The sequence below is a fragment of the Oscarella lobularis genome, chromosome 4, assembly GCF_947507565.1.
Source record: "Oscarella lobularis chromosome 4, ooOscLobu1.1, whole genome shotgun sequence".
NCBI classification, from domain to species: domain Eukaryota; kingdom Metazoa; phylum Porifera; class Homoscleromorpha; order Homosclerophorida; family Oscarellidae; genus Oscarella; species Oscarella lobularis.
Window position 1 is genome coordinate 871565 of NC_089178.1, and position 24703 is coordinate 896267.

Sequence of the window (24703 nt, forward strand, 5' to 3'; positions counted from 1 at the left end):
CGAAGGAAGACTACGTCACAGCTAGTAACGGCCACACTTCCGCCTTGGGCGGACGATATCTCTGCATCTGACGCTGCACGGATTCGCGGAGAGCGGAATTAATCGAATTCGCGCGCCGCGAGCTCGTTGGACGCCGCCGATTCAAAGAGAACGGTCTCAATCGGACGCGTTACTAGGAAGAGACGAGACGAGCGCATCCCCCCATCCCCTCCCTCGTCGTCCAACGCAACGCCGTCGCCCGTACGTCTCACAAACACAAGACGGTAGCCATTAGCTACACTTGTGTATTTCGCAACTCGAAGGTGCGCGCAGCGCAAAACCACGTGCGTTCGTCTTCTTCGCCTATTCCTCGTCTCTCTACGTCATGGCCGCCGACCACGCGTATTCGTCGTCGTCGATGAAAGCGATCGTTCGAACCGAAACGACGACGACGACGACGAACGCGCTCGCTTCGACGTCCAAACGACGCCGTTTCGTCTCGCCGCTCTCCCAATCGTACGATTCGGCGTCGTTTCGACGCCGATGTCGTCGCATTGGCGTCGCTGCCACGACAACGGACGATAAACGCGACGCGCACAACGACGACAACGACGACGAAGAAGAAACGATCGACGATCGCCTAACAACGAGCTGTTTCGCCGATCTCAAGATGCAAACGCTCGCCGAATGCGGACCGAACGTGTGCGAAGAACTCACGAATCTCGCCTGGCTACACGAAACCAATCTACTCAGCGATCTACAAACGAAAACGAAGCACAAATTCGACGGATCGACGACGACGACGACGATCGATTCGCGTCGAGTTGTAACGACGACTACGACGGCGGCCCCCCCGCCGTCTTCTTCCGGTAAAAGCTCGTCTCCAATCCAATCGGTTGCCATGAGCACACCGACGAACGCTTTCTCGTCCTCCCCCGTGCGATCGGGCGGCGCCGCGGCGGCGATCGCCAACGCGACGACCGGCAAACCGCCCTATTCGTTCGCCTGTCTCATTTTTATGGCCATCGAAGACGCGCCGACGAAGCGGCTCGCCGTGAAAGACATCTATCAGTGGATACAGGACAATTTCGCTTATTTCAAAACGGCGCCGGCCGGCTGGAAGAACTCGGTTCGACACAACCTTTCGTTGAACAAGAGCTTCAAGCGAACCGACAAACAGCGGGGGCAGGTGAGATTTTTTCAGTCATAACGAAAGGGCGGGGGCGGGGGGGCTTTCGGGGAGGACGTTCCGGGCGCGTTCGTCGCGATTTCGACGGGTTTCTATTCTTCGCGTCGCGTTTGCTGTTGTGACTGCGCTTTGCCTAGCAACTCGTCGTCACTCGCACGCCCCGGGCGCGTCCGGTTTCTGGGTTGGGATTCTCTCTCGCGTTCGATCCGTTTCGCTATTGTCTGTCTCCGTATTCGTCGCTTCTTCGGACGGACGACAATCGTCACGTTTTTCTTTTTTTCTGGGGGGGCGCGACTCTAGGTTGGAAAGGGATCTCTCTGGACTGTCGATCTCGAGTCGAGAGCGGCGCTAGTCCAGGCGCTGAGAAAGACGCATCATCAACCGTTCGAGCAATATATACGTTCGACAGGCACAAAGCGATCATCCAGGTGGGAATGCTAGGCCTAGTATATGTATAGGTTGCCTCATATGCAATGCATATATGATGCTTCCTTCTTCTAATGTACCTATCATAAGCTTTTGCTCCATACATGTTGCTATGATTATTATTATTATTATTATTATTACCACTTTTTCGTAGATCGTCTGAAAGTTCAGATGGGTCATCAGTTGACGGCAATGGCAGCAAAAGATTTCGTTCTGAATTAAGTGAGAGCCAAATATTTCGCATTTTTTATCTAATCTAGAACTCTCTTAATTTTTTAGGTCCTGAGGAAACAGCTGCAGCCCAAATCATGTGCTCCTTTGGCGGAACGCCGACAACTTTCAGTAAATCCAGTAAATCCATTTACCTCCATCAATACGCGTCTCACATTTCATCTTAGCTACGAGGAACGCTACCAGCATTGTTACACCAAAACCAAAGCACGTGGCCCACGCCACGCGATCGTCGTCCGCCGCCCATCGCCTGCGCGGCAAGCGCACCCTCAAGTCCGCCCAATCGACGGCATTCGAACCATCGTCATCATCGTCGTCTTCGTCGTCACCTACGACGACGTCGGAAAAGTAATCACAAACCACATTCTTTCCATATCATTAATAATTCGAATTCGAATGTTTAGCAAAGCGGAACGGAACTTGTTTAGCGGACTCCAAACGGTGGCAACGGTCGCCTCGCTGGCGCGCGACATCGAAGAGAAATTGAGTCGGCACACGAGCACCCGTTCTAGTCCCATAATGACGCGACGAAGCAAGGCGGCGAATCAGAACGCCGCCAGTCGACTCCTTGAAGAGGCCGTCGCGCGCGAGTTTGCCGGAAAAGACGACGACGACGATGACGACAACGACGCGGAAGTGGCCGCCGCCGCTTTGAATGATAGCGGATTCGGCGACGGGCGGCAAAGCGGGTCGAATAGTAGTCCAGAGAGTGCTGCAGCGACGGCGGAAATTTTTCTTCAAGCCGATAAGATTTTGACGATGAAAGGGGATTTGGCGTGCGAAACGAGCGCTGCTAGCTAAGAGAGGGGAAGTGTTAGATCGTTGGGATCTATGCGTTTCTCTTTATTGATGGATTTTTTTCTCTCTTAGGAATGCCTTTTCTGTTTATGTGCATGCTTGTTTTCAGAATTTTCGTGTGTTTGTTCTTTGCCTCTAATCAATATCTCCCCCGCACTCCTTTTTGCGTCTTGTGACTTCGTGGGATCGTCTCATGGCAGCGACAGCGACTTCGTTCCTCTTTCTACTGGCGTTGACGTTCGGTCTCGCGCGCAGTCAAATCACCCCAAAAGTGTTCTATGTTGACGGTATTGACTGGTACTGTATACTGATTGCGTCCTAGCTGATATGTTCATAAAGGTCAGAAGGGCGAAGACAGCAATCCTGGCACGTTGGAAGAGCCGTTCAAGACGCTGCTTCGAGCGCAGGATGCCGTGCGAAAGGCAACGAGCAACGGCAAGGCCGTGCCGAAGGGCGGCGTGCAAGTGATTGTCGCGGGCGGTGACTATGACATGACTGGCGGCCCACTCGAATTGGATGAGAGGGATTCGGGAAGCATTCCGTTCGAGTCGTCTCACGTTGAAGCTTATCCCATTACGTAGATAAATTTTAGTGCGAGAGAGAATTGAGTCATAGAGTTTTGGTATTTTCTAGTTGGAGGGCGCTGTCAATGGGAACGACGACGCCTGTTCGACTCTTAGCGGGAAAGCGCATTCCTAATGACGCATTCAAGCCAGCGTCGCCTGCTGGTGTTGTCAAGGTTTCTTAGAGTGAAGATTAGGCACTCTATAGATTGTGAAGTGACACCTGAGCAGGTCAACCTGAAGGAGATGGGATTGAATGATTACGGAGACCTCGAGTCGGGCGACTTGCACTCCTGTGCCAACAATAAGATGGAATTGTTTTATAATGACGAAGTGAGTACGTCCGCGCCGCGAATAAATGAATTGATATTATTTTCATATAGCCAATGACCCTCGCTCGCCATCCGAACATCCAGGATGGCAGCTGGAAGTGGATGCAGATAAAAAGTGTTGCAGCTAACAGCAGCAACTCCTTTCAGTTCAACTGCAATGGGTAAATAAGAACGCTATTTTTCATGCTAGTTCAGACTCTTTTGACTCCAGATCCGTTTGGGAGGACACGTCGACCCTATGGCTTCACGGCTACTGGAAATTCGATTGGGCAGATAATTACGTTCGCGTTGCGAGCTTGACTAGGGATCAAGACATCTGCACCGTAAAAATTGATTCAGCGACGCCATTTGTCTACAGTAAAACAAATCGAATGCACAGTTATGTTTTATTTTATTTTCTGTGTCAGACCCACTGAAAAATGCTCGTTTTTATGCTCTCAATTCTTTGAGCATGTTAGATGCACCAGGAGAGGTATTTCTCTGCAGGGTACATTAATATTTTTTCTATTTTGCTTACTTGGGAGCAGTACTTTATCGATCGGAAGCAAGGCATTTTGTACTTCTATCCGCCTGAATCTCTTAATTTAGCAGGAGAGGTAATGGGACGCCTTTGTTTGACAAGTAGAAAAATTACATTCTTATTTAGGCTTTTGTGTCGGTGGGACGAAATATACTTACAGCAACTGGCACGACGAATGTCAGATTTGAGTTGTTTTCTATGTACTACAGTCGAGGAACTGCGGTTGTGCTATCCAACGGTACAGCTTTGACGACTCGCGTCAATTAATTAATTAATTAATTAATGCTTGCTTGTTTTAGTGAATCGGTTCGAAATCGAAGGGGGTCAAATTTCCAATACTGGAGACTATTCGGTCTTTCTAAGCGGTGCTAATAGCTCCGTTTTTGGAGTCGAGATGTTTGGCAATGGGTGCGGTGGGATTAACGTCACCGGAGGAGATCAAGTATTGATGCGTTTCTGTCTGCGTTTTTGTATAAAAGTCCCTTGTTAGAAAACTCTTACTCGAGGAGGCAATGCAGTTTCTGGTTGCGAAATTCACGAGTATTCTCGCTGGAAACGAACGTACATGCCCGGGATTTTTTGGTCAGGAGTGGGAAATACTTTCGAGGGCAATTTCGTATCCAACGCACCTCATTCTGGCATCTTAGGGGGAGGTAGCCTAAGGCTACACCGATCGTAGAAAGAATAGGTATTATAGGCTTATCTGCTTTAGGAACTGAGTGCACCTTTCAAGGCAACACTTTGAATGATCTTTGCTACGAGACGACAGACGCCGGCGCCTTCTACTCCGGACGCAGTTGGATTGATCGAGGCAATATCGTTGCATACAACTATTTTATAAGTATAAAAACAACGGAGAACGTTTTCTTGGGTTTTCCATCTGTGCAAGCCATCTATCTTGATGACCAGGTAGGTGAGGGGATTTTTAGAGGAGGGCGACTTTTTCTGAGTTTTGGTATGTACAAGATGAGTGGTTATAAAATATTCAACAATACGTTTGTTGACTGCCACTGTGGCACATTTATCGGAGGTGGTCGAAGAAACGAAGTTTACTATAACACTTATGACAACTGCGGACTCGATGTTTATTTGGACAACCGCGGAATGGGTTGGCAGAAGGCAAACTGCCAACGAGTAATAACACCAGCATAAGTGCTCTTTCTAACATAAGTTCTCTTTTTAGACTGGTATGTTTGGTGAACAGTTGAACAGCGTGAATTACCAGAAGCCTCCCTGGTCGACTCACTTCCCCGAATTGGTCCACATTTTCGACGATCATCCGTGCGTTCCTGTTTACAACTCGGTTCATGACAACACTTATTGTCATTCCGACGTACCCACCAGCAACTTCACGGATGTCACTCCAACTCAAATTCAGCAGTGGATGGACACCTTCACGAACAATAAAGAAAAATGCTAAATTTCAAGACCATTATTTCTTTGCACGAGTGGAGCATGCAAGTCTGTTTTTCCTACCATCTTCCTTGATTTTGATTTTCGTTTGTTTGTTGCGCAGAATTACGCAGGTCCGCGCTAATGCGTAAACAGCAACCGGCACCGTTTTGGAATCCGCTCATCGTAAGAGCTTACAGAAGCAGCGATTTGCACGTAACAGTCGTACAACTTTATAAAGGCAGGAGGAGCAGCCGGAACGGCCGTAGATGTCGCCTTATTTCCTCTCGACACGATAAAAACTCGTCTGCAATCGTCGAGAGGGTTTTGGGGTGCGGGAGGATTTAGGGGAATCTACGCGGGGCTCGCATCAGCCGCCGCGGGCTCGGCACCAGGAGGTGGAATGCAAGAATTCTGATATAAATATTTTTCAATAATTTTATTTAGCCGCGACATTTTTCTGCACTTACGAGTCGATGAAGAATGCATTGAATCCTCTCGTCGATCCGAAACGTTATTTCCTTGTGCACATGTTCGCGGCATCTGTGGGAGAAATTGTGAGGAGGAAATTTGAAATAATTTTGCATTATAAAAACCGTTTTATCGGCTAGGTTTCTTGTGTGGTTCGAGTTCCCGTCGAAATTGTGAAGCAGAGAACGCAGGCGGGACAGTATGTCACAAGCTATCAAGCTCTAAAGGGAACCCTCAAGTCAGAAGTGGGATCATAACTTATCTTTTGAGTCTGAGGTCATTTTCTCCTGTGCCTAGGGCTTTGGAGGACTCTATAGGGGCTACACGACTACAGTATTTAGAGAGGTGTCTTCAGATTCGGTGGAAGGATATTTGAGAAATTAATCACGTTTTTCTGCTGAATGATAGATTCCGTTTTCTTTTATTCAGTACCCAGTGTGGGAGTTTCTCAAAGCAAGTCGATTGATTAATCAGTACTAGGCGCGAGAGCTTTGTGTGACTGCGCAGAAAGTGTGGAGTCAACACCAAGGCAAGGACGTCGAGCCATTGCAAGGAGCTGTGTGTGGATCCATAGCAGGTGACGCATCCTATTTCTATTGTAATGCCTCTTTTGATCGACTGCGCAGGAGGGTTTTCAGCTGCTGTGACAACTCCTCTTGATTTTGCTAAAACAAGAATTATGCTAGCTGACGTAAGGAACTGGCTTTATGTGATTGTACGCAAATTTATAATATCTATAGAAATCTTCTTTTGAGGCTCGTTCTAGCATTGTAGCAGTAATTTTAAAAGTTGGCAGAAGCGAAGGCGTGAAAAAGTAAGCCAGACGCGAGGAGGCTGCAGTAGAAGACGTCTATTTGGGGGCTCTAGGCTTTTTAGTGGAATTGTTCCCCGAGTCACTTGGATTAGCATAGGAGGTTTCATCTACTTTGGAGTGTATGAGGCTGTTAGAAAATTTCTGCAGTTTTCCACATAGTATGAGGAGAACGTGCAAGACGGAAAACAAAGTAGTAACACATCGGAACGTCGTCATCTTACTAAGAACGACTGTGATTCTGAAACAAAAGCCACCGGAAAGTGAAAGGTACAATTAACTATTTAGGCCATAGCCATATAGTATTTTGCTTTTCAATTGACATACGCACATTGACCAGTAAAATCAGTTCGTTTAGAGACAGTTACTCATTGCTTCCCAAATGACGTCTGCCATTTTATCATATCCCACTGGTGTCAAATGCAGGCCATCATCCCAAAACCTTAGCAAGCGCCACCTTAGGAATTATTTATGTAAGCACAAAGGTGCTCACTTATTTTGATCTTCCTTGCTAAGAGACACGTAGGGAATCTCCTTAGACAGGTCTGCCAGCAGAGTTCTCGCACCAGACTTAGAGCTGAATTCTCTGAAAACAAAGATGAAAGTAAAAGAAGTTTAATATAGTATCCGCGCACCTAATTAAATCGTTAACATTTTCTCTATCTTTAGCGTGCTCCTTTCCCGTCTCACTCTATATAAGTTTATTACGTGTATCAAGTCATGATCAGAACCACTTACAGCTTCATAAGAGCACTCCGGTATTGTGAGCGCTACTGTCCTAGCCCCTGCCTCGTGACACATCGAGTGGAGCTTGATAAGCGTTTCAGCCAACTTTTTCGTATCAACGTCATAGGCAAGATCATTTGTACCCCCCCAATATTATAACCCAGTCGTAGCGTCTCTCAGCGAGCAAGGCAGCTAGGCGAGTTCCCATGACAGAAGCATGTTCACCAGACACCCCTTTGTTAACAATCTGCATAAATCATTAATTTATTGCTGTAGAAGAGGTGTTTTGTTTCACTGTCAATTCGGCGTAGTTTTGTCTGAGCAGCTGTTCCAAGCGTTTGGAATACGGATCAAAAGCGAATCCCATGTGGTGATATCCCTGTGTTTTTAATTTCAATTAGAAGTCTGTTTTCAGGCGGCTGAATTACTTCGGTGAGGCTATCTCCAAAGCATAAAACAGACAAGCTATTCGTTGTCGCCATCTCTAGTCGAATCCGGGAATTCGTTGCGGTGTCGCTTGCAGAACGAAAAGGGACGATGAACAGGACGGCCTCCGAGGCGACAGGTACACAGTGTACTGTACGAGCTTAGCCCAGCCTAGGCAGGAGTCACGGGACCTTAGCTATTTGGGGGGGACCCAGTTCCCCGAAACCGTTCCCCCGCCTGAACTTCGCTTTCGGCGTCTAGTCGTAACGAAAGCATCGCTCTTGGCCGAGTTGCCGCCCGATCACGAGTGCTTTCGTCGACTGAGCCAACTTCTCGACGAGGAGGACGATTTCTGCGAGAACTGGCGCGCGCTCTACGCCAAATGCGAGCTAAAAGCGGGCGCCGAAGCAAAAGCCGCCACCAGTTCCCTCGGACCGACGGCATGCGTGCTCAAAGCGTGGAAACAGCGCGCCGGTCCGACAGCAACAGTTGGCGCGCTCGTCGATTTCCTAACCGCCATCAAACGGCTCGACGCCGTCGACGCCGTACGAAACGCATTGGGATTGAACAAAAGATCAATTTCAGGTGTGCAATATAAGACATTTTTACAGAATGAAGAACCCAGTCGTTGGTGCTGGGTTTTTTATTCTAAACGTTACCCGTCATTTTTTTGTCGATAATTGACTGTTGCGGTTTTAGGTTTAGTAACGCTTGTCGAAAGGTAAGAAACTCTACGTAGTCACGTGCGAAGCTCGCGCTAAGAAAAGGTTTCGTGCTTTTTTCCGTAGCCCCATAGCTAGTAGACCAAAGCGATCGTCTTTGACAACGACTCAAGCAGCAAAACCGTTCGAATGCACTCTCTGCGGCGAATCGTTTACCTATCGGACAGGCCTGCAGTCTCATCAGGCGAAAGTCCACCGCGACGTCGCGACGACAAGCGAAATCGTTGCCGCCGTCGTCTCGGAAAGAGACCCCGGCGCTCGTACGTGCAGCGTGTGCGGTAAGACGTTCAAAAAAGCGCTTCTTCTCGAAGTGCACATGCGCACTCACACCGGCGAACGTCCGTACGCGTGCACGAAGTGCGCGAAAACGTTTACGCGTCCCGATCACCTGAAAGCGCACATGGGCACGCATTCGGAGACGAAAGTTCACGCGTGCACGCAGTGCAATCGCACGTTCGCCTGGCCCTCGTCGCTCAACTCCCACATACGCTCCGTACACAACCCGGACGTTTCCCCCGACGAAGCGAAAAGCAGCGGCGGCGGCGACAATAAAACTTTTTTTAAATGTCACGTGACTGGATGCGGAAAAAATTTCGCGTGGCCTTCGAAACTGAAGCGGCATCTGAAATCGCATTCGGTTGCTCAGAAGGGCAAAGTGTCGGCGGCGGCGGCGGCGGCGGCGGCGCTGACGTGCAATCTTTGCCGGAAAGAGTTCTCCCGAGCAGACGCGCTCAAAACTCACATGACGCGCATGCACAGCGTCGTGCAGCTCTATCAATGCACGGCGTGCGAACGCACGTTCTCGGCGCGCGGCACGTGGGAAACGCACATTCGAAAATCTCATCCGGATCTGGTGAACGGCGGCGGCGGCGGCGGAACGGAAGCGATGGCGCCGCCGTTGTCTCACGTTGAAAACGCGGATGTCGGTGCTGATGCTTCTGTTGATGTTTCTATGACGACGGCAACGTCTTCTAATTCGGCTTCGTTTCGATTTCCGGCTACTCCCGGTTTAAGTGGTTCCAACGTTTTTGCGTTGTACTCGATCGGAGAGCCGCCGTCGATCGCTTCGTCGGCGAACGTGGAAGCGCCGTATGGCACCGATTCTCAAAACTAGACAGTCCACTTCGAATGAGACAGTACCCGTGTACATATGATACGTTTCGAAAAAGACGAAAGAAAAAACGGCTATGTACATAGCGCCAGCAAAAGTAGCACAGTGACACACAACAAGCAGACGGACAAAACTCTAAATGAGATGCTTGAGGAGACCGAAATTGGGCGATCCCCAACCGGAAGCCGGATCCCATCCGGTCGTCGCCTTGAATCCCGGACACAAACCGTGTCCGTTTTCCCCGTCGACGACGTCGTGAAAGCCTCTGCCTGCGAGCTGATAAAGCAAGGGATTGATAAATCCCAACGTGGATTTTCCCGCGTTCAGACGAACGTCGTTGAGAAGCGATAAGATGGCGGCCATTGTTGGCGCGGCGCAGCTCGTTCCGTCGACGCCAATATTGACGTTGTCGTAAAGAATTTCGAATTCGGTTGCTAAGGCGCTGACGTCGGGATAGGCTCTTCCGGACGAATTAAAATAGTGCGAAGACGGCGCTTTTCCGCTATTGAGATACTTCTCGACGGCGTCTTTTTGATATTCCGGCATGGGAAAGAAATTCGAAAAGCCGCCGCCGCCGTCTTCCCACGCATGCTCAGTTTCGCCATTTTTGCCGCCTGTCGTGCCGCCGACGGTCGTAATGTACGGAGAACTTGCCGGCCAGTTGGGACTGAATTTTCCGTTGTGACAGCCGACGCCCGAATCGCCGGAAGCGTAGAGAACGGTTCGACCCGACACGCCGAATTTCTTGAATTCGTTATTGACGCTCGTTTTGAAGGAGTCCGGTATGGAACTTTCGACGTCGCCGTAGCTGACTGAGTGGACCCACGGCGAGTCATTGGTACTCGTCTGACCGATGATCCACTTGAGAAAGTCCTCTTGCCCGTGATTAACGAGACCCGGAGTATAGACGAACCTTTAGATAGGAGATAAAGGGCTCTCGATCTCTTGATCAGTGTTTTCTTACCAGGTTGCGACTTTTTTTGCGATCGACGTTATGTACTCGACGTCTAAAGTGGCCTCGATGCCCGGTTTATTTGCGCTGTTTTCGCCTACTATTTTGACGATAGGATTATTGGGGACGTTGTAACGCTCTTGAAACTTTTCCAGATCCGCCGGCTTGAAATATTGGCTCAGAAACGATGCAATCGCTTGGGAGTTTCCCGAATTCGTCGACTCGTAATCGGAAATGTTATAGCGACTCGCAATCGTTTTCGGATTATTGCCGCTTGCCATGGGAGCGAGCTGCCGCCACTTCGGACTCAGACTCAATTTGAGGTTTGGAAAGTTATCAATTCCGAAAACGAAATCTATTTCGTCAGCGACTTGGCGCGGAATCACGTAGTCAATTGCTTTATGGACCGTCAATTGCGTTTGGTCGGCGTGCACGTACGTCCCAAAAGTCGTTCGAAATATTTCGTTGGCCGAAGAAACGTGCATGCGGGCAGTAAGAAAACAGTTGCCTTTGGTGGTGTCAATTGATCGTACGTTTGCTCTAAGGGGAGAATTAATTAAAAGGTCATGCAGTTTGATCTGGTGCGTGGTTGGTCCCTCCCCCAGCTGCCCCTCTCCTCGTCCCCCCACTTACCTTCTAAGAATTTGCATTAGACTGTTTACCGCGCTTTCGTTTGCTTTTACGATTTCGGCGATTTTGTCAAATGTCAAATAGTTTCCGTAGTCCGGAGATTGGGGACTCGACACCGACCAAAATCGTTCGTCGAGCCACGACAGATTGGTCTGTTTCATTGCAAATATGAGCTCAATGACTTCGTCCGGATGTGCGTCGTGGACTCGTTTCCATCCTCGAGGAAGAAGAGATGCAGGAGCGAAGGAGAGCACAGACAAAATAAGAGCGAAAGAATAGAAGAGAATCATTTCCCAGACTTGACTACTCTAAGATTGATCTCTCGCAGTCACATGAGTCCTTCTCCACATGATACGTGGGACAGTGTACACATACCGCGCGAGGTGTGACTAGATTGGATCCGACTAGATTGGCATCAGACAGACACGGGACTTTCGAGCGCGTCCCCGTACTCAAAACAATGCGCTGCGCACGCTCAAACGGTTTCTCCCTCCATTGGTATTTATCAAAAAAAGACGTTACGCTCTCCTTCGCTAGCGAATAGCGCGCCGCTTTCGACCTCGTCGCGACCATGTCGAAGTTCGGAACGAAGAAAAAGGGCAAGCACTGGTCGGATCGGGCGCGCGACGTCTCCATTTATCGCGATGGGGACGGCCATTACAACATGACGATCGAAGGCGGCGCCGACAACGCGCAGTTCATCTTTCTCGGCGACTTTCGACAGGATCGCGTCATCTACAAGTCGAGCGCGCGACTTCACATGGAGGACATCGTGCTCGAAGTGAACGGGAAGCGCATTTCGGGCCTCATACGAAAGGATGTGATCACGATCATCAAACGATCGGGTTCCGATTTGCTTCGATTGCGCGTCACCAAGCCAGGTGAGGAGAATAATGCGCGCGACGGAACGCCGTCGCCTTCGCCGATGATGAAGCGAAATTCGATAGGCGAGCTAGTCAGGAATCGTACGCTGCCGAACCCACGCACGCGCCGCATTCCTTTGTGGTTGACCTAACGGCTACGCTGTCAAGAGAGTGTCCTGTCGCGTTCGCCTTCTGCATTTAGCGCGCGTGCACGCTTTTTTTTTCATTTTCTAGCTCTTCGTTTTTTTTTCCTTCGTAGGAAATTCGTTGACGAAAGACTTGCGAGAGTTTCTCGGCGCTCGTTTTCAAAAAGGATCGATCGATCACGAACTTCAGCAGACGATTCGCGACAACCTCTACACGCGAACGATACCATGTAAGACACCGACCGAACTAACGGTAGCGGTAGCGCGTTTCCCCGAAAGGGCCCCCCCCCTCCCCCGATTTGACGCCCCCCTCTTCGAAAGGCACGACGCGTCCTCCGCGACCGGGCGAAACGTCGGGCATCGACTACACGTTCATGTCGGTCGACGAATTTCTCTCACTCGAACGAAACAACAGTCTTCTCGAGAGCGGTCTCTACGGCGGCAACTATTACGGAACGCCCAAGCCGCCCGCCGATCCCGACTCGCCTGAGTTCCAACGCAAGCAGGTGCGTCAATTTATTCATTTATTTATAACGCGCGCGAAACGACGCGATTTCATTCACGATTCCTTCACTACTCCTTCCTGTTTTTTTTTAGTATGTTGATCATACGGATGGAGGTGGCAGCAGTCACTCGGGTAGCATAAAAAAACGTCGCGACAAGAAAAGCCCCGTGCCAAAGAGTCCCGTCGTGGCGGCAAGGAGTCCCAGCGAAGGAATTACGAAAGTTCCCGAATTGCCGCCACTCGGGCCGCTGCCGCCCAATTGGGAAGTAGCCTACACCGAAGACAACGAGAAATATTTTGTCAAGTGAATAAATTTCCTCGTTTTTAAAACTTTTCTTTCGAGTGCTTGGGGTTTTTTTTTTTCAGTCACACGACGCAGCAGACGACTTGGCTTGATCCGAGAATCGAACAGATGCAGGATGATGGTCGGCTGAAGCTGTCTAGCGAAGGCACTGAGACAACAAAAACAAAAACAAACAAACAAAGAATCTTTGGGGTTTTTTTTTTCTTTTATTTGACTAGATCTTCCATACGGCTGGGAAAAAGTTCACGACCGTCATCACGGAGAATATTACGTGGAGTAAGGCCCGTTTGAACAGGTTATAGACTCTGTTCTCATTGTTTCTATTTCTTCCAGTCGCGCCACTGGACAGACGTCGTACGATCGACCGTCACTCGATGCCGCCGAAAAGAAGCGTCGTCGCGCTCCACCGCCGCCTACCGCCGCTCAGGCGGCGGCGGAGGCGAAACGACGCGAAGCGGAGTTTGCAATTCGATATCCCGACGCGGATTTCGACGAGATGGAAGAGGCGCGCGCCATGCAGCAGGATAATCGGGGCGTCGAGCTGAAGCCCTCTGGACCGGTGATCGGAGTGAGAAATCGATTGACGCCTGAGCGCGAGAGAGAGCGACGAGCGTCGGAGGATAGAGCGGCCTTTATGGATGCATCGGCGTTGGAGAGCCAATTACAAGGAGAGGTAAGGGGAGGGGAATATTTATACAATAGATAAGGGATCTTGATGCGTGTGTCTCCTACCGAATGATGTATGGGTAAATAGACGTTTAGAGGGTTTCCGCCGTCTAATGAGCTCCTCCTTTGATTGGCCCCTTTGTGTCAGTTACAAGCAATAGGCTGCGTTTAAGCCTATTGGCTTATTTTGCCATAGACGCGCACATTGTCAAATTTTATATATATATATGTCTGCCGAATTTTTTGAAGTAGCAAAAATGTACCTGAGGCAGCTACTGACCAAAGTCGAGTGACTGACTCTATTGCATTTGAACGAAAGGTTGAGTCCGTATGGATTCAACCTCCTTCCTGTAATTAGACTACCCATAATGCATCCAGAAGATGATTCCATGTAGACTACGCAGTTAGGCTGCAAATAGTTGCCTAAAACATGCTGATTGGCACTGTGACTGTATCATAAATAGAGATGCTTTCTAGCTAGTCTAGTGCCTGGAACTTTAGAGAGGGGCGGGCGTACTTCTCACCTGTAAAACAACCTCAATACCCCCTTCTATCCTATCCTATTTCCCTAGTTCATCCAAGCGACGCTTCGAAAGAGCTCTTCCCAAGGATTCGGCTTCACAATCGTCGGCGGCGACAATCCCGGCGAATTGCTCCAAGTGAAGAGCATCGTCAAGAACGGCATCGCGGCAAAGAGCGGCAGACTCCAAGTCGGCGACGTTCTCGTTCGCGTCAACGGCGTCTGCGTTCTCACGTTCACCCACCACGAAGTCGTCTCCCTCTTCCAAAAGATCACCGTCAATTCCGACTTGGTTCTTGAACTCTGTCGCGGCTATCCGCTTCCCATATCCGACGATCCCAGCGTTCCCGTGCGTCCACTTCGACTCAATCCGATTCCGCCTTCGTCGCCGCCGGCGACCAAAGAGGCAGCGCCGGCGCCGCCCGTCAGACGAGACTCGGTTTCGTCGCCGCGACACTATTCGCCGCAATCGCCGCTTCCGCCTCCGCAGCGCGGCGAAAAGGGTCCCGGTTCGGTGGGAACCGATCACGAGTCGCCGAGTCAAAGTCGCGAGATTATCCAGGCGAATGTGGTAAAGGGTCCGCAGGGTTTCGGATTCACGATCGCGGAAACGCAGCGCGGGCAGAAAGTGAAGCAGATATTGGATCAGAAACGATGCGAGCAGCTGCGCGAGAAGGACTTGCTCGTCGAAGTCAATGGAGAGAACGTGAGAAATTACTCGCACAGCGAAATCGTGTCCGTATTGAAGGGATGCAAGCGAGGCGACAACGTGCGTTTCGTTGTGGAGCGCGTGGTATAACGAATGAATTAAAGGAAAGAAACTATGGGAATTTTGGAGGTGCGTTTGTTTAGGTGCGATTTGAGGAGTATCCTCCGCAGGGCAACTATCAGCCGGAGAATGGTGCTGCGGAGCGAGGGGACGAAGAAGACGGCAGGCGACACGAGGGGGCGTCTGAAGAGGAGGAGGAGGAGGAGGAAGAAGAAGAAGAAGAGGAAGACGTTGTGTATGTGAAAAAGGAAATTCCGTTGAAACGAACGGCGAAAGGATTCGGGTTTCGCTTGGTCGGTGGCCGAGAAGAAGGGACTCAGGTACGTGAAGTGGGTGGATTAGGAGTGTTGGATTAGGAGAGCCAATCGAATTTAAAAAGGAAACAAAGTCTGGTGTCTAAGTAGATCACACCAATACTTTTATTGCTTGTTGGCGCTATTAGGACCGTTTTTCACCGATAATGACTCCTTAGGTTTTTATTGGAACGATTGTTCCGGGCGGTGCCGCGGATAAGGGCAAATTGCTAAGGGAAGGAGACGAAATTGTTTCCGTGAATGGACGAGGCTGCTTGATGGTGACCCATCAAGAGATTGTGACTCTGCTCAGTGAAGCTGGCCGAGCAGGAGAAGTCAATATTGGCGTCAGACGAAAAGTCCCCCGAAGCGGTATAAAAAACGACTTTTTCCTTTCGAAAGGTCATGTTCCCCTTTTTTTTGTTGCGCAGAATTCGAACGTTCCAGAGGCGGCGCGGACGGGTTTCAAGTCGTGGACGAAATGCAGCGATCGTCCGTCATTTCCGAGTCCGCGCCGCGCGAAGTCTTGCTTGAGAGACGCCCAGATGGCGGGTTTGGGTTTGTTCTTCAGTCTAGCATCCACGATACGGGATGCTCAATATGTAAGACTTGTAGGAATTAGGATAGTGGAATTTCTATGAAAAAAATCTTCGTTTTTTGTATTTGTCTCTAGGCCGTATAGTGCCAGATTCGCCGGCTGAACTGTGCAAAAAACTCAGCGTTGGCGACAAACTGTTGGCCGTGAACGGGAAAGACGTGACGAAACTGCACCACACGGACGTGGTAGGGATCATCAAACGCTCAGGCCTGCGCGTAGCGCTGCGAGTAGTAACTGGTAAGGAAAAACGGACGAATGACGTCGCTTATTTCAATCTCTCCTCATTAGAAGAAGAAGAAGTGTCGCCTCCGGAGGCCGCTGAGGTCAGTATATAAGATTGAGACGACGTCTTTGATGTGTTTTTTAGCCGCCACAGGTTCATCAGCAGCAGCCGCGTCGCGGTTACGAGGAGCCTCAGCTTCCCTCGCCTCCACCGGACGTTCTTGACTCATACAATCCAGCGTATCCTGCTGAAGCAGCGGAAGACCAATTCTCGCCGCCGCCGGAACAAAAGCGTCAGGAACGAAGAACAGACTATCGCGATCGCGATCGGGAGCGAGAGGAAAGGGGGCGACACAATCACGAGAGTCCGAGTGCAAGACGGCGCCACCACGATTATCCGCCGCCGCAGCGAGAAAGTCCACGTCATCAGCAGCGCGGTAACTATCGATACGAAGACGAGATAGATCAAGGAGGAAGATACGATTATCGCGACGAGAGGGGCTATCGCGGTGAGAGAGAAAGAAGCCGAGGTTATCACGAGGAAGAGAGAGAAAGGGCGGAAAGAGATAGAAGCAGAGGCTATTATAATGACGAGAGAGATAGAGGATACCAAGACGAAGAGCGAGACCATCGCGAGCACAAAGGAGGGCATCGTCGCGACGAGAGCCGACGCGGCGGCAGCGGGCGACATCGCGACGAGCGAGAGAGATCCTCTGGCCGTCACAGAGATAGGGATAGAGATAGAGATAGAGACAGGGATAGATATTCTCCGCCGCGTCATCGTCAGGAGCGACGTCATCGTCGCCGAGACGACTATCCGCCGCCCGAGCTCAATAATCAAGTGGAGAAGAGTTACCATCGTTCTCATCACGGAGGACGCGGCGGCGGCGGCGGCGACCGGTCGCCGTCAACGGAACGGGCCGGCGGCGGATTCAATAATCTTGAGCCGAGAATGATGCCATCCGATCCAGAAATGGATCATCATTTCGGAAGCGGCGACAATTTCCAAGCGCCGCCGCCTCCGCAGCAGTTCGACGAGCCGGACGACAGCAGGAAGATTGACGTCACGCTGCACCGTCAGCAGCAGAAGAGTTTCGGATTTAGCATTCGCGGTGGAAGAGAGTATCAGAACACGCCGCTATTCATACTGAAGATCGCAGAGAACGGAGTTGCCGCACAGGACGGACGACTAAGGGTAGGGCGAGGAAAGAATTGCATCTATTTTTGCTACGTTTACGCACTTAGGTTGGCGACGAAATTCTTGAAATCAATGGAGTTGGAACGATGGATATGCGTCACACGGAGGCGATTTCGTTGATCAAACGAGGCGGCGACTCGGTTCACTTGAAAGTGTCTCGTCCGCAATCAGCTCATCCTGCAGGTATTTAGCGTTTGTTTCTCGCGCGCTAAAGCGTAGTTGGTCACTCTTCGCGTAGACGGTCATTTGCCGTCGAGGAGAGACGCTTCGCCTCGTCATTATCCCAATCCGACCGTTTCGCAAGCGGTCGACTCCTACTTTGATCAGTACATGGATACGAGAAGGCCTCGTCAGGGAGATCGCGATATGCACGTACCAGCGGGGGCGGGGGCCGACAGAAGGCAAAATTGGAGGTTTTACAATACGGGAGGTTACAACGGGCCTTGAGCGTTGAAAGTAATATTTGTGTATTTATTTGTTATTGGCTTACGGTACGAAATGTTTTTTTCTAGTATGCATCTTGATTGATTCTAATGAATTCCTCCTAGTGGATAATGTTAGGCGAAAAGGCTAGTAATTATTGTGTTAGCACTTGAATATCTCTTATAGTGCTGTTAGTCTGTGGCATGGGTGTTTTTAGTTTTTTCTTTTTCTCCATGACTTGTTTATGACACCCCAGGATTTGAGTTTTTGACTGGCATGTTATAGCGCAGTGCTGGTGGTGCGTCGTTTTTCCTCTGTTCTTTTTTTGTTCCTGTCTGCATGTTCAGTATTTTATTTCAAAGTGTCAATCACAAATAAGAGTTGAGTGCAAGACTAGGATAAGTCAGTTCAATCGTTTTTCGTTTTCTCGTCTTCAGAATGATTCCAGTCAACAGGATCATAGTACTGCCTCGTCTTCTTGTGCGTCCAATAAGGAGTCAAAAAGAAGAAACACGATATTATGCCTATAAGATGCAAGACAAGGGTTTCCAACGAAGCAAATGACCAAAGGAGATCCCAGTGTTTCCACGTCTTGTACAAAACAAAGGTTTCAATGAACGAACGGCAGTGGAAAGCGTGAATTAATATCAGCTGATTAATCTTCCAGAGCGACGTGTTGGCAACCTTCGCCTTGAGCAGGACCCAGCACAGGCAGCTAAACGGCGTCGACAGTTCGAGCAGCAGAGCGAGATGAGCAAAGAAGTGCTGCGTGTGTCGAAGCACCGCCAAGGCGAAGCTGCAGAAAGCGAGGACGTGGTGTAAAGCGAGAAATTTGTCGAGTTTTCCGAAGACGAGCGCCGACGAGAAGAGAGCCAAGAATTCGAAAGCGAAAAAACCGGTCGCAACGCAAATGAGAGTCGTGCTCAGTTTCGTCGTGCCGCGTGCTACATCGTTCCACAGCTCGTCTCCGTTTGACAGAGAATAGGCAGCCTCGATCGTCAGGAAGCCACCGAGAGTAGCGCGGACGACCGAGAGCGACCAGAAGACCTTTTCTCGACGAGACAGGTTCTGGTAGGTCGCAAGAGGCAACGACAGTACCCAGCACAAAACGTAGATTGCGCAGCAAGAGAATATGGTGAGGAGTACGCAGTAGACTTGATTGGAGGGCTCATTGAAGTCGGTCTTCGAGTAGAGGTCCATAATCACGAGCCGACTTTCGCACGTGTTCGAATTCACGTGAAATTGTAATGCGGTTAGTTGCATGTGCGCGCGAATAGCGCCCCGACTTGGAATGCAGTGGGGTATGGAGCTAGGTCTCGTGTCTCGTCCGCAATCAGAAAGCGCAGTTGGTCAGTCTGAGAGAGACGCTTCTTCTGTGCTCATGGTTTTCCTCTTTGTTCCTGCCTGCATGTTCAGTATTTTATTTGTGATAGTATCAATCAACAAATAAGAGTCGAGCGTAAGACTAGAGAAACTCAGTTTAATTTAATCTTTTTTCGTTCTCTTGACTTCAGGATGATTCCAGTCAACAGGATCATAGTACTGCTTCGTCTTCTTGTGCGTCCAATAAGGAGTCAAAAAGAAGAAACTCGATACTAAGCCTATGAGATGCAAGACAAGGAGGTCCAACGAAGCGAATGACCAAAGGAGATCCCAGTGTTTCCACGTCTTGTACAAAACGAAGGTTTCGATGAACGAACGGCAGTGGAAAGCGTGAATTAGTATCAGCTGATTAATCTTCCAGAGCGACGTGTTGGCAACCTTCGCCTTGAGCAGGACCCAACACAGGCAGCTAAACGGCGTCGACAGTTCGAGCAGCAGAGCGAGATCAGCAAAGAAGTGCTGTGTGCGTCGATGCATGACCAAAGCGAAACTGAAGAAAGCGAGGACGTGGTGCAAAGCGAGAAATTTGTCGAGTTTTCCGAAGACGAACGCCGACGAGAAGATGGCCAAGAGTTCGAAAGCGAAAAAACCGGTGGCGACGCAAACGAGTGTCGTGCTCAGTTTCGCCGTGCCGCGCGCTACGTCGTTCCAAAGTTCGTCTTCGTTTGACAGGGAATAGGCGGCTTCTATCGCTAAGAAGCCACCGACAGTTGCGCGAACGACCGAGAGCGACCAGAAGACCTTTTCTCGAGGCGACAGGTTCCGGTAGGTCGCAAGAGGCAACGACAGCACCCAACACAAAACGTAGATTGAAAAGCAAGAGAATATGGTGAGGAGTACGCAGTAGACTTGATTGGAGGGCTCGTTGAAGTCGGTCTTCGAGTAGAGGTCCATAGTCACGAGGCACGTGTTCACGTGAGTAGAAAGACGGGCGGCATTCTTTGCAATGAATAGTTTCTTTACAATGGTCTAGCGTGCATGGTGGACAGTCTGTGTAGTTAAATAGCGGCCCCCACGTACACTACGTGCCGTAAATTACGCGGGGGCCGAGACGAGTAAGCTTGTCGCGCGCGGCGCGCGCGTTAGGCGCTAACTATGGCGTCTTCAGTGCAACTTCAACTGCGCCGAAACGCCGAAGACTTGCAGGAATTCCTCAAGGACATGGGCAATTGGGAAAAGGAAGCAAAGGAGAAAGATCAGGTGCTACGTACACAGAAAGAATCGAGCGGAAAGGCACACAGACAGATTCGACGAACTAAAAAGGCAGTGATATCGATCTTTAGTCGATTCTTCCTCCGGTGAGAGGACGAGGAACAGGAAAGAAGTCTACGAAGCAAACGAGCGCAGCTAAATCCAAAGAACCAGAGAAGAAAGCAAGAATCAGTTCGTACGACTACAGAGCTTGGGATAAATTTGACGTCGTAAGTCGCCACAACGAAATCTCGACTCTGATGACGTCGTATTGCAGAATAAAGCCGTAGCTGACGTCGATGAAGAAGAGACACAGGCCCAAAAGGTGGAGGAAGTAGAGAAGGAAGAAGACGAAGAAGAGATTCAAGCTGAGATGGCGCTTTACGAGAAGGAAAGGGTGAGAGGAGGAAGAAGAAAAAAATGGTATTATTCTGTCTTCACCTTGAATAAAATTTTCTTTTAGGGAAATGAATTATTCAAGCGTGGCAAATACGAGGAAGCTGCGCGGAGATACACGGCCGGGTTAACTGCCGATAATTGCAACGTTTTGCTCTACGCAAATCGAGCCATGGCCTATATCAAATTAAAGAGGCAAGGTCTTCAGTGAGTTTGAAATAATTAATTAATTAATTATATGTGCATACAGATATGTTGAAGCTGAAGTGGATTGCAGCACGGCAATCGATCTTGATCCAACGTACGTGAAGCCGTTTGCTCGGAGGGCGTCTGCGCGATTGGCTCTTGGAAACAAAGACGGGGCTAAACAAGGTACACAAGGGAAAGTACTCTTGCTGTTGTTTCCAAGATTTTTTTAAAAGATTTCAGGGAAGTTCTGAAGTTGGATCCGGACAATAAACTTGCTAAGGCTGAACTGAAGAAAATAGAGAAGGTTTAATTAATTAAAAAATATTTTTCTTGTTGTGACCATGCCTACTGCGCAGGAGCTTGGGATAGTGAAGGAGCAAGCAACCATTGCAGCTGTGAAGCGACCGGCTCATCTAAGATCAAAAGTGCCAATAATCATTGCTTACTATTAACGGTATATCATTCTATCTCTAGAAACCTCTGCGTAGAATTGAGATTGAAGATGTTGGAACGGGTAGTGAAGAAGAAGAAGAAGGCGAAGAAGAACAGCAGGAGGAGAAAGAGGAAGAGGAAGAAGCGGAGCCAGTCCAAGAAGAAATAGGGAAAGAAAAGGAGGAAGACAAAGTGGAAATTATAGAAACGAAAAAGAAAGTCGAACCGCAGTCACAGGCTCGAGAAATCGAACTAGTCCCTCCCAAGACGGCTTATCAATTTGAAATGGATTGGAGACAGGTGAGGGGAAACGCTCAGCTCTTCTATAAGTATCTAAAGGTAAGAAAGAATCAGTCTTCTCAACAAAGGTGTCTCATCGTTGATCTACTGGTGGAAGATCAGGGATGAGCATTTTGGTTGGAATATTTGCTTAATTATTAGCTAATTAAACCGAAAGATTATCCTCGATTATTTCAACAATCAGTTGAAGCCGTCTTGAACAAAGTCCTTTCGACTCTTGAAGAGTTCTATATTCCGTATGTAGCTTAGTGCGTCTGGCTGACTGCGTCAAGACACCTTCTTTAGGAACGGCGATTCTATATACGAAGAACTGCTCTTTCTGACTAAGATCAATCGATTTGACATGGCCGTCATGTTTCTCTCGTCAGCAGAAAAGAAGAGTAGGCGAAACAAATTCATAATATATTATCTTATTCATTCATATATTTGTCTTCAGCCCTGCAAAGACTTATCGATCACATCCGAACAGACGAAAAGACGCAGACAACTAACGAAAACATAAACGCGCTGGCGAAAAAATTCGGGCTTCACTAAAACATTTCATAACATAGGTCCCATATCTCCTATTCTAAAACGTTTGCTGCAGAAGAAGACTCTGTAATTTTGACCCTTCGTTTTCTTTTCCAGGAGGGAGCACGTCACAAGGACAGGGCCCTTTCGGTGTGCTACTAACTGCCTTTTCGTTATCTTCGCCCATTTCGTTTATAAGTGGCAGCGGACTGCCAAAACTCGTATCGCTTTGCGGCGCCGGACTGCTGGCATCGAAGAGTTTCTTGAATTTTTTCTGTAGGCCCATTGTGATGAGATCTCCCGCGTCGGTCGACGAATAGCGACGCTTCGTCGGCGCCGGAGTCAATCCGGGAGATCGACGGCAATTGGTCGGTTTCAAGGATCGCCGGCAGTCTCGCGAACGAATCATGTTGACGACGTCCGTGTGACATCCGGCTCCGGGAGAATGACAGGAGCGATTCGGTTTGGGACGCGACGTTTCCGGGTTCTTTTCCGCCGCTGGAGGGACGACGGGTGGCGGTGGAGGAGGCGGAGGCGGGGGCGGGGCAGGGGGAGCCGAGGCCGATCTTTGTCTCTTTATTTTGACGTAGCTCGAAACGTGTTTGTGAAGATAGGCGAGTCCCGTTTGAATGGATTTTTCTTGCGGTTGAAACGGCATCGTTCGGAGGTCTTCGAGCAATTGGTGGAGGTTTTCCAATAGTTCGTCTCTGACGGACTTCTGCTGCTAAAGAAACGAACAAAATGCGAATTTCGCCGTTGGAATTTCGTTCGGGAACGGGTAATAGGGTCTTTTTTTACCTGGTCAATTAGTTGGCGGAGTGTTCGATCTCTTTCCTGTAGCAAGTGCAACCATTCGCGCTGCCAAGCTGAAAAATTGACCGATTTTTGACGAGGTAAAAGCGCGGCTCGCTTTTTTTCACCTATATCGGGGTTCTCGGGTCTATTTTCGAGCATTTCGGACCGTCGATTGTCCATCGCTTCTTGCCGTTGGGCAATCGTTTTCCCTCTTTGCCAGAGATAGTCGTTTTCTGCGTAAAGGTAATCAAAAAAGCGCACTGAAGAACGATAGGGGAACCTTCGTCCATGGAAAACGCCTCAAGTAACTACAGTACGGCGAACAAGTCAAATCGATGTCCCGCCTCTCTGATTGGTTCTCTACAGTCGTTCTGTGAGTCCCGTATGTGGTAATGACACACGCAAACGATTGGGGCTTGACACGGACACCGATTATCCATGACGATGCATTCGAGAAAAAACGTTAAACAAATGCTAATCTTTTCCGATTCTCTGGGAAAATGCTAAACCGAGAAGATCCCGTACAAATTGAAAAGGTGACAAGTCGACTCTCGTTGGCACATCCCTCGCGACGCTGAAAAGAAACGATGTCGAAGAAAACGGAGAAGGGAAAAGGTTCGCTAAGTCACATTCAAGCCCGACGATTGCGATGCTAACCTACAGAATCGCCTTCGACGAGTGCGAAGGCCGAAGGCGTGAAACTCGATCTAACCCGAGATCACGGCTGCGCCGCGTTACAAAGCGCGAGAGCATCGATGGAAGACTTCTTCATCGCCGAGCCGACGCTCGACAACGACGTCGCTCTCTTCGCCGTCTTCGACGGTCACGACGGCGCGATGGCGGCGAAATACGCTCGCGATCGCTTTCCGCGCGCCGTTCGCGAAGCGAACGCGGCGGCGAAGCTCTGGTCGAAGCCCGTCGACGCGTTCACCGCTATCGTTTGTGACGTCGACGCGCATTTTTGTCGCGTTGCGGAGCGAAAGGGCTTTTACAGCGGCACGACGGCGATCGTGGCGGCGATCGCGCGAAATGGCGATCGTCGGAGATTGATTCTGTGCAATCTCGGCGATAGTCGCGCCGTTTTGGGATCGCAGGGCGCCGTGCGATTGGCGACGACGACTCATTGCCCGAATTCGGAGCGACGGCGAATCGAAGCGGCGGGCGGGTGGATTACGAGCGAGTTCGACGAATTCGGCAAGATCGTCTATCGGGTGAATGGGGGTCTGTCCATGTGCCGTTCCATTGGCGATATAGAGTATAAGAGTAAGAAAAATTCATACGCGACGAGCGGCGATTGTGACTGGTTTCTGCCAGCCGGTAGGCGAAGGTCAGGCGGCGTAGGCTTTTTTATATATGACGCTTTACCGGTATTTCATAGTTGCGTTTTTACCGCCGATCTCGTTCTTTCTACTCCTGACGTCACTGTTCACGATATCGGTCCGTCTGATGATTTTCTTGTGCTCGCTTCTGATGGGCTATGGGACGCTGTCAGCGAGTCGCGGGCTGTCAAAATGGCGACAAAAATGCTTCGAAAACAGCACATGACAGCGCAAATGGCCGCAACTCGTATTGCAGAAACGGCAATCGCGCGCGGATCAAGCGATAATACAACAGTGATCGTGATATGTTTGAATTAGAGAGCGAATATTCGATAATGTATGAAGCTATACGGGCCTAACCCTTTTGTGTGGGCGGCTGCTACTGGCACTAGGGTGCACGTG

At 49.7% G+C, this 24703-nt stretch overlaps 10 protein-coding genes and 1 pseudogene across 14 annotated transcripts; 7 read left to right on the forward strand and 4 right to left on the reverse strand.

Moving 5' to 3' along the window:
- The first annotated feature begins 39 nt into the window (after positions 1 to 39).
- LOC136186797 (forkhead box protein N3-like) lies at positions 40 to 2766 on the forward strand. Its single transcript, XM_065974259.1, has 6 exons — positions 40 to 1168; positions 1469 to 1596; positions 1749 to 1816; positions 1874 to 1945; positions 1993 to 2173; positions 2230 to 2766. Exons 1-6 carry the CDS (start codon positions 365 to 367, stop codon positions 2624 to 2626), a joined length of 1650 nt encoding a protein of 549 aa, XP_065830331.1. The 5' UTR covers positions 40 to 364; the 3' UTR covers positions 2627 to 2766.
- A 34-nt stretch (positions 2767 to 2800) lies between these two features.
- Positions 2801 to 5556, forward strand: LOC136186795 (uncharacterized). Its single transcript, XM_065974257.1, has 14 exons — positions 2801 to 2910; positions 2963 to 3200; positions 3257 to 3362; positions 3418 to 3519; positions 3570 to 3679; positions 3730 to 3875; positions 3926 to 3990; positions 4046 to 4114; positions 4165 to 4276; positions 4338 to 4480; positions 4529 to 4691; positions 4751 to 4947; positions 5005 to 5172; positions 5222 to 5556. The coding sequence occupies exons 1-14, from the start codon at positions 2817 to 2819 to the stop codon at positions 5456 to 5458; spliced, it is 1950 nt and encodes a 649-aa protein (XP_065830329.1). The 5' UTR covers positions 2801 to 2816; the 3' UTR covers positions 5459 to 5556.
- An 18-nt stretch (positions 5557 to 5574) lies between these two features.
- On the forward strand, positions 5575 to 7094 carry LOC136185761 (mitochondrial S-adenosylmethionine carrier protein-like). The gene is made up of 10 exons (XM_065972942.1): positions 5575 to 5616; positions 5672 to 5828; positions 5878 to 5987; positions 6042 to 6146; positions 6199 to 6246; positions 6310 to 6358; positions 6413 to 6478; positions 6528 to 6592; positions 6642 to 6715; positions 6769 to 7094. Exons 1-10 carry the CDS (start codon positions 5575 to 5577, stop codon positions 6872 to 6874), a joined length of 822 nt encoding a protein of 273 aa, XP_065829014.1. The 3' UTR covers positions 6875 to 7094.
- Positions 7095 to 7919: 825 nt separating this feature from the next.
- LOC136186807 (uncharacterized) lies at positions 7920 to 11215 on the forward strand. Of its 2 annotated transcripts, XR_010669765.1 has the most exons (5): positions 7920 to 8003; positions 8126 to 8449; positions 8564 to 8585; positions 8653 to 10418; positions 10473 to 11215. XR_010669765.1 is itself a non-coding variant. In XM_065974271.1 (4 exons), exons 1-4 carry the CDS (start codon positions 7976 to 7978, stop codon positions 9698 to 9700), a joined length of 1422 nt encoding a protein of 473 aa, XP_065830343.1. In that variant the 5' UTR covers positions 7920 to 7975; the 3' UTR covers positions 9701 to 11215. The 2 variants fall into 2 exon arrangements, 1 of the variants encoding a protein (XP_065830343.1); XM_065974271.1 differs by having other exon boundaries at positions 8653 to 11215.
- Positions 9575 to 11681, reverse strand: LOC136186806 (tripeptidyl-peptidase 1-like). The gene is made up of 3 exons (XM_065974270.1): positions 11283 to 11681; positions 10662 to 11189; positions 9575 to 10610 (listed from the first exon to the last, which is right to left on the reverse strand). The coding sequence occupies exons 1-3, from the start codon at positions 11567 to 11569 to the stop codon at positions 9833 to 9835; spliced, it is 1593 nt and encodes a 530-aa protein (XP_065830342.1). The 5' UTR covers positions 11570 to 11681; the 3' UTR covers positions 9575 to 9832.
- An 83-nt stretch (positions 11682 to 11764) lies between these two features.
- On the forward strand, positions 11765 to 18164 carry LOC136186799 (membrane-associated guanylate kinase, WW and PDZ domain-containing protein 2-like). The gene is made up of 17 exons (XM_065974261.1): positions 11765 to 12160; positions 12402 to 12518; positions 12610 to 12794; positions 12886 to 13097; positions 13160 to 13242; positions 13316 to 13373; positions 13431 to 13770; positions 14336 to 15076; positions 15136 to 15372; positions 15525 to 15717; positions 15777 to 15947; positions 16019 to 16180; positions 16232 to 16266; positions 16311 to 17360; positions 17411 to 17546; positions 17602 to 17819; positions 17876 to 18164. Exons 1-16 carry the CDS (start codon positions 11851 to 11853, stop codon positions 17808 to 17810), a joined length of 4239 nt encoding a protein of 1412 aa, XP_065830333.1. The 5' UTR covers positions 11765 to 11850; the 3' UTR covers positions 17811 to 17819; positions 17876 to 18164.
- On the reverse strand, positions 18134 to 18986 carry LOC136185762 (protein CLN8 pseudogene; annotated as a pseudogene).
- Positions 18987 to 19191: 205 nt separating this feature from the next.
- On the reverse strand, positions 19192 to 20138 carry LOC136186817 (protein CLN8-like). The gene has a single exon (XM_065974287.1). It carries the CDS (start codon positions 20061 to 20063, stop codon positions 19272 to 19274), a length of 792 nt encoding a protein of 263 aa, XP_065830359.1. The 5' UTR covers positions 20064 to 20138; the 3' UTR covers positions 19192 to 19271.
- LOC136186808 (RNA polymerase II-associated protein 3-like) lies at positions 19854 to 22706 on the forward strand. Of its 3 annotated transcripts, XM_065974275.1 has the most exons (13): positions 19854 to 19998; positions 20056 to 20224; positions 20278 to 20402; positions 20453 to 20590; positions 20638 to 20757; positions 20824 to 20951; positions 21007 to 21128; positions 21179 to 21249; positions 21302 to 21370; positions 21420 to 21716; positions 21819 to 21913; positions 21963 to 22057; positions 22114 to 22301. In XM_065974275.1, coding segments are annotated over exons 2-13 (1359 nt in total). In that variant the 5' UTR covers positions 19854 to 19998; positions 20056 to 20223; the 3' UTR covers positions 22212 to 22301. The 3 variants fall into 3 exon arrangements, with proteins under 3 accessions (XP_065830347.1, XP_065830345.1, XP_065830344.1); XM_065974273.1 differs by lacking the exons at positions 19854 to 19998; positions 20056 to 20224 and adding an exon at positions 22305 to 22706 and having other exon boundaries at positions 20256 to 20402; positions 22114 to 22228; XM_065974272.1 differs by lacking the exons at positions 19854 to 19998; positions 20056 to 20224 and having other exon boundaries at positions 20256 to 20402.
- On the reverse strand, positions 22072 to 23359 carry LOC136186816 (uncharacterized). Its single transcript, XM_065974286.1, has 4 exons — positions 23263 to 23359; positions 23108 to 23215; positions 22986 to 23053; positions 22072 to 22911 (listed from the first exon to the last, which is right to left on the reverse strand). Exons 1-4 carry the CDS (start codon positions 23270 to 23272, stop codon positions 22246 to 22248), a joined length of 852 nt encoding a protein of 283 aa, XP_065830358.1. The 5' UTR covers positions 23273 to 23359; the 3' UTR covers positions 22072 to 22245.
- An 8-nt stretch (positions 23360 to 23367) lies between these two features.
- On the forward strand, positions 23368 to 24689 carry LOC136186813 (uncharacterized). Of its 2 annotated transcripts, XM_065974282.1 has the most exons (3): positions 23374 to 23597; positions 23646 to 24309; positions 24361 to 24689. In XM_065974282.1, exons 1-3 carry the CDS (start codon positions 23570 to 23572, stop codon positions 24617 to 24619), a joined length of 951 nt encoding a protein of 316 aa, XP_065830354.1. In that variant the 5' UTR covers positions 23374 to 23569; the 3' UTR covers positions 24620 to 24689. The 2 variants fall into 2 exon arrangements, with proteins under 2 accessions (XP_065830353.1, XP_065830354.1); XM_065974281.1 differs by having other exon boundaries at positions 23368 to 23597; positions 23646 to 24689.
- Positions 24690 to 24703: the final 14 nt, after the last annotated feature.